The following is a 6,506-nucleotide window of genomic DNA, read 5'->3' as shown; positions in this document are numbered from 1 at the left end:
AGGAAACAGTGTGTTCATTATATCATACTTATAAACAATGTAAAACATAACATAATAAAACAGAGGAATACGACTTTTCTGTAGTGAACTACAACCAACTAGATAAATGCAATTACCTAATACTGAAACTACGGAAGATGAGATAAAAGCGTCGAGATTCTGTAGTGTGGTGGAGTACGGAAGATTGGGCACAAGATTCATCACCGACAAAATCTACAAGGCTGCTAACTCACATGGACCATCGAGTCATCTGGAATGACGTGTGACAAGAGCGAGATACACTTGCGTCATTACAGTCGTACCGCCCCTGGCCACCACCAAACCGCCAAGCTAAACCCTAAATAATTATAGCCCCAAACACTAAATTTAAAAAAAGAAGAAAGAAAGAAAAAAGAAAAAAAAAACGAAATATAAAATAAATTTGAAAACCTCGTAATTAATTTAAAGTGAACAAATAAAGAATAAAATACTGTATAATACTGCATTTGAATTAGAGCTTATACTAGAACTTTGGTCAATTTGAAAGGTTGTACTGTTGAGAGGATCAGATTTATTGGATGTGCTTTGTTTTTAGTCAATGGTAACCAAATGGCAAGTATTGCCAAAAATCAAGTATTGGGTAAAAAACATACTGAGAAAATCAATAATTGTAAAAAACGCTGAATTTTCCATTTGTCTTCGTTAATAATTAGACTGCTAAATTTTTACTTTGATAATTACCTTTTTTTCGTTCAATTCTCAAAGGTACTAATTTAACAAATTTCAACTACTAATTGCTATAACTAAAAAGAAAATTAAATTGAGAGAGTGAAAGTGGAGGCGAGCAAGAGGGAGGGAGGCTTCTGGTGGCCTGGTGGGGGCAGATACGTAAGGAAACTTTATGGCACAAGGAGACGACAATGTTAGCAAACGCCCATTTGAGTATGTTAGATTGTTAGTCAACCAATATGAGCATCAACAGTTATCTACCATAACCCAAAACCATCTTTGATTCCATACAAATTGATAATTGAAATAAGAATCCATATTGGTAGGACTCGAAGAAAGAAGCTAGAAGAGTAGCTTCACCGTGCAAAATTTCTCAAAACACACTATCTCAAATCACAGCGGCAACAAAGCCAGCCACACCCACTGCCAAAATTAAAAGAGCAACAAACCAAAGTAGGCTAGGCATAGTCTTAATATTCAGAAGGGGTGATGACATCGTCGATCTTCAAAATCATCTTGACAACCTGTGTCACCAGCATTATCTGTTGTTTCTTTCCTATCAATGTCTCAAATACGTTCTGCTCACACATGTCATTGATGCCCACGTCATTACAATCCACCCCACACCAAGGATTGTTCTCCTGTTTGATTCCAAGACCCATATCAATATGAAGGGCTTCAGTAATTCACATACATTATTCTCAACAAAAAAAAATCATATACGTGGAGTATAATACACCACAGTCCACATAGCATGGTGTCAAAATTGCTTCAGTTTACATTGTTATTTTATTTTTTTTGAAAAAAAACTCATTTTAAAAAAATTATACACGACAGTGATTCACTTATGTTTCGTCAGGGTTGATTTGTTATATTTAATGTCACCAATCACCTTCATCACTTATAAATTATAATGTTCAAGTAATACCAACAAAAACCTATGAGAAATAAACCAAGGGAAACAAGCATTAACCACACCACTAAGAACATAAATTGGTGTCTGCAAGAAACTTGGCTTCTGAGTTCTGACTACAGATTCTGCCATAATATTAGACAGCCAGTCAATTATTTTTGCGCGAGGAAAACCCATTTACCCATTAGTTAAACCGATCTTAACTGAAAGAGCGTTAAGTGCATCTATCTCGCAAAACCAATTGTGTAAGACCAACCTATTTTATGAATTGGTGCTTTAGAAGATGCAGCAGCAACTAAAAAAAAAAAACATCTAATCATGCACTTCGTCCTAAACAATAACCTACCAGGAAATCTAGATAAATTATATATACTTCTATAGGCAGAAATCATATACATTTCACTTAATCAAAACAGCTCAGAAATTTAATATCAAGTACAGTAAAACCACTTACCTTAATCTGCTGAGCCTTAATGGCGCTCAGAGTTTCAATAGGCTGAAGACCACTGTTCTCGGCCAACGCCATAGGAATTGCTTCTAAAGCTTCAGCAAAAGCCCTAATAGCATACTGCAGATGAGGAAATAAGAATGTTAAGACATAAAACTTTTTCCTAGTATTGTTAACTAAAAACAAACTCTATAAAAGCACCTGCTCAACTCCTGGGTATCGGTCAGCAGCGGCATCAACAGCAATGGAACAGGCTATTTCAGCAGAGCCACCACCATACACGATAGAATTGTTGCGAATCAGGTTCCTTGCCACACAAAGGGCATCATGGATGCTCCTCTTGGTCTCTTCAATCATCATTTTGTTACCTATGTCGAGCAGAGAAAGAAAATTAACATGCAACAAATATCAGATTTTCAGCATGTAAATCAATTCCTCAACTTTCATGGGGAAAAAAAAAATAGGACAATAGATAATAACAGCATATATGTGTATCATTGGTAAAAGAAACATACCACCACGGATGAAGATGGTTACAGCCCTCGAGTTGGCGCAACGTTCAATATACAACATTCTATCTTTAGTTGTACCAAATGCTTTCTCACGAACTAATCCAGCCTGCAGATATCAGAGAAGCATAAACATAAGGAAACGCCAAAGAAACTGCAAACAATCTAAATATGGGTATTAGTAAGACACTGAAAAGTAAGCACTACACGAATTCGCTGCCCATTTAACACTGATGAAAAAAATACTTGCAAATCTAGTATGCTATAACAATAGTGATCACATCAAAACCAAACATAGTAAAGTGATCATATAAGTCCATAAAGACGAAGATTGATAGAGCGCGCCAACATGATTTGAAGATAAGAACATCTCTTTGCAGCCCAAACAATTTCAATTACACTCAAAGCAAACTATTAACGACAAAAAGCCACTAGAGCAATTTAAATGCTGTCAGATTTAACCGATTCTCAAGCTGACGTATGCATGATAACTTGATCTACTGATGTACTATGAAATCTAAGATGAACTAGAATCCATAACTTCATAAAAAAAAAAATTGAGAACAATCATCTCAAGCAAGCAATGTGTTCCAACAAAATTGCAATCCGCATATATAGAGGCTTACATCTATAAAAAAAATGCATACAACAAACTAAGATCATCAACGGATAGAAGACAGATCACATTCCCCACTTCATCCAACTAAATAAATAACACTATCATATTTTCTGAGCAAAACCATGTAATGTCAAGAAAATAAAAGAACAGTATGGAACAAGCATTGAAGTAAAGGATGGTTTTATCAATCATGCATTGGACAAAATGACAATTCACACTAAGATTAAATCTATCTCTGGTAACAACTGATCAGCCTTACCCGTCCTAGCTTTTCAGGGGCCAGTTCTTGAAACCTTGGGACAATTCTCCCCCCTGAGAATTTAAAAAACAATAGTACATAAATAAAGTTACTGTTACTCTGCAATCAAGTGAAAACTGCTCAAACAATTCAAAAGATAATGAACTAAACTGCAGCAACAAATTATCACATACCTGTAGCAATTGCAATAAGTTCCAACTCAACGCCACCAACCCATCTGACAGCAGGTAAATTCCTGTGCATTAGCAAATGATTTGCCTCATCATCAAATCCCCACTGACAGATAACTAACGTTGCACCAACATCCTGTAACACGCATGTACACAACCCACGAACAAATCAGATATGCATGACAAAACGCATTGCCTTTAAAACCAGCAAGGTGATAAACTCATCTTAATCACAGCTTAAAAGTCAAAACACATTTATCAAAAAACTGGCTCCAAGTTGAACGTGGAAAAAATTCAGTGCCAAAAACAAAGCCCGAAGCTGAAACATAAACATTATATATCACCACCTACATGCCAACATAAACAATGGTGTTCCAAGTTCCCAACCATGTCCGCCAAACAAAATGATTCCAAAGTGGGTGCAGATTGAAGTCAAGCTAATACGAAAACAAGATAAACATGAGTAACTAAAGTGAAAACGAGCTTACCAGGCATCACATACACATTTAGGAAAAGAAAAGAACACGCATTCAAATCAAAAGACACCAAACAACATCATCTGACAATCAATGATCATGATAACCCACCTTACACTTCTGAACCATGTCATCAAAGTACTGTTGTTCTTGCTTACGCAGCGTCTCAAACTTCTCTACGGTGTCAATCTCAACCTTATGCTTAGTTTTAGGCTTAGGTGGCTCAAAGGGGCACGTCAAAATAGCTATATTAGCATCTTCAATTTGCTTTGGCATTTGAGGATGACTCATGTCCTTATCAACAATAATTCCATAAATAAGTTCAGTATCTTCCAGCTTTCCTCCAACTTTCCCCTCCACCTTTATCAGATCAAGGTTAACATCCTTGCGCTCCAGGTCTGCAACAGCCATAACAGCTTTAACAGCAATCTCAGCCAAACTGCGCTTACAACGGTTCACGCTGGAAAAGAAAAATAATTAAAATCCAATAATGTTAGACAATTCTACAAAGATCTTAGAATTTGGCATAGTTCATTGAAATATTGTAAAAGACTAAGTACAAGCAGACAAAACATGTAACATTGTAACCACATATTTTTAGCATGTATCACCCTTAAAAGTCTATACACCTTTCCAGACACTCAAATAAAAGGCCCTATAATGTACCAATTACCTATTAATCCTAGCTAACAATAGACTATCTATTTGATAAGCCTGAAAAAGAATCAGCTTTCAATCAAGACCAACCTTATCCATCACTTGGCTAACAAATGTCAAGCAAGGCTGTGAAATAGTGGGGGAGGGTGGAGGGGGGAGATGGCAAGAAAAATATAAACATCAGACTGAAAAATGGTGTCATCGCGGCACAGGCATTCATGTATATAAAGATATGACAGCCAAACCAAGCAATAATAATGAGTGTCGACACCTGCACTTTTAGTAAAAGATGAAAACCACTCTATCACTTCAATTATAAACTAAAGTTATCGTCTGATCTCAAAAGGTGAATAGTAAATTCATATTCATGACATTCAAATCAACTAAGAACGATATTTTCTTTCTCCCACATCATAGGATGTCCATACATCATGGCGGTCCTTCAACCCTACTTCCTTTTATCCTAACCAACTCCCTCAGGCCTCATTCCATATAATATCCTTCTCGAAGAGTATCTTAAAAACAAATGGGGTTGCTACTCCATCATCAGAACTCGAATAATTAACAAGGATATCAACAAATAAGCTGATATGAAATCATAGATTAGCTAAATAAGCATCACAAGAGAAGTTAAGCATACATCTTGGATGACAAGGTAGTCATGCAGGTCTGAACTAAAGGCTCTATATTTCCTTCTCCAAACTCAAAGGTATTAGCAATCTTCTCTAATTGTTCAACAGCAATCCGAGAGGCGACTTCATATCCCTCTGAAATTCTAATTGGATGAATGCCACGATCCAAGAGGGTTTCAGCCATTTCTAAAAGGGCACCCGCCAAAACAACAACACCAGTGGTGCCATCACCAATCTCATAATCTTGACTACGAGACAACTCAACCATCAACTTTGCAATCTGATTATTAACGTCCATCTGCTCTAAGATTGTAGCCCCGTCATTTGCTGTTGAAGAAGAGGAAAAAGATGAGAACTTTACAGCCGAAGAATCAAAATAGAAATTCTAAAATCTCAATAAGAAGCCAAAAGCTACCAAGTAGCTCCTCCGTCCCAATCATTTACTCCCTTTTAATGCGACTAAAAAAATGAGGGTTTTGAAACCCTAGCATAGAAAAAGAAAGGATGAAAATAGAGAAAGGAAAGCATACTGATAATAACATCGCCGTCGGGAGATTGAAGCATCTTGTCCATGCCTTTAGGACCGAGAGAAGAGCGAAGTATACGAGCCACAGCTTTAGCGGCGGAGATGTTTGATTTATGGGCTTCAATGCCTCTAACTCTATTCTTTGATTCTTGCTCTCTTAGTATTATGAATGGCCGACCGTACTCGTCGAACACCATCGCCATTTTTGAGATTCTTTGTTGCTTTTCGAGCTCAGATCTCTCTTTCTCTTGTCAAAATGGGGGTTTGTTTACGGTGTGTGACGGAGATATTAGTGAAGCGGGAAAGACCAAGGTTTCTATTTTTTTTTTTTTTTTTTAACCTTGCAAAATGCACTCTCAACAATGGGCTTCTAGTTTGCCACGACCTTTTTTTCTAGGGTTTTCTCCTAGGGTTTCGGTCTAGGTCTAGGTCTAGGTCTAGGTTTTAGGTCTTGGTTTTCTCCTCCGTTCTTGAGCTTCTCTCGCGATTTCTATCATGAGTTTGGCGGTTGTCTTTTCGTTTGTGGCTTTTGCTTTTTTTTGTGCAGGTACTAGAAGATAAGTTTGATCTAATGGCTTCATCGTCGGAA

At 37.0% G+C, this 6,506-nt stretch overlaps 1 protein-coding gene across 1 annotated transcript; it reads right to left on the bottom strand.

The window, feature by feature from the left end:
• Positions 1-948: 948 nt before the first annotated feature.
• LOC141634506 (T-complex protein 1 subunit epsilon-like) lies at positions 949-6,294 on the bottom strand. The gene is made up of 9 exons (XM_074446652.1): positions 5,922-6,294; positions 5,400-5,718; positions 4,214-4,562; positions 3,630-3,762; positions 3,457-3,509; positions 2,585-2,687; positions 2,271-2,437; positions 2,076-2,189; positions 949-1,349 (listed from the first exon to the last, which is right to left on the bottom strand). The coding sequence occupies exons 1-9, from the start codon at positions 6,118-6,120 to the stop codon at positions 1,179-1,181; spliced, it is 1,608 nt and encodes a 535-aa protein (XP_074302753.1). The 5' UTR covers positions 6,121-6,294; the 3' UTR covers positions 949-1,178.
• Between the last annotated feature and the right edge of the window lie 212 nt (positions 6,295-6,506).

This window comes from Silene latifolia, chromosome Y, assembly GCF_048544455.1.
Source record: "Silene latifolia isolate original U9 population chromosome Y, ASM4854445v1, whole genome shotgun sequence".
NCBI lineage: Eukaryota > Viridiplantae > Streptophyta > Magnoliopsida > Caryophyllales > Caryophyllaceae > Silene > Silene latifolia.
Note: the sequence above shows the minus strand (reverse complement) of the source record. Positions and strands in the feature narration are given on the sequence as shown.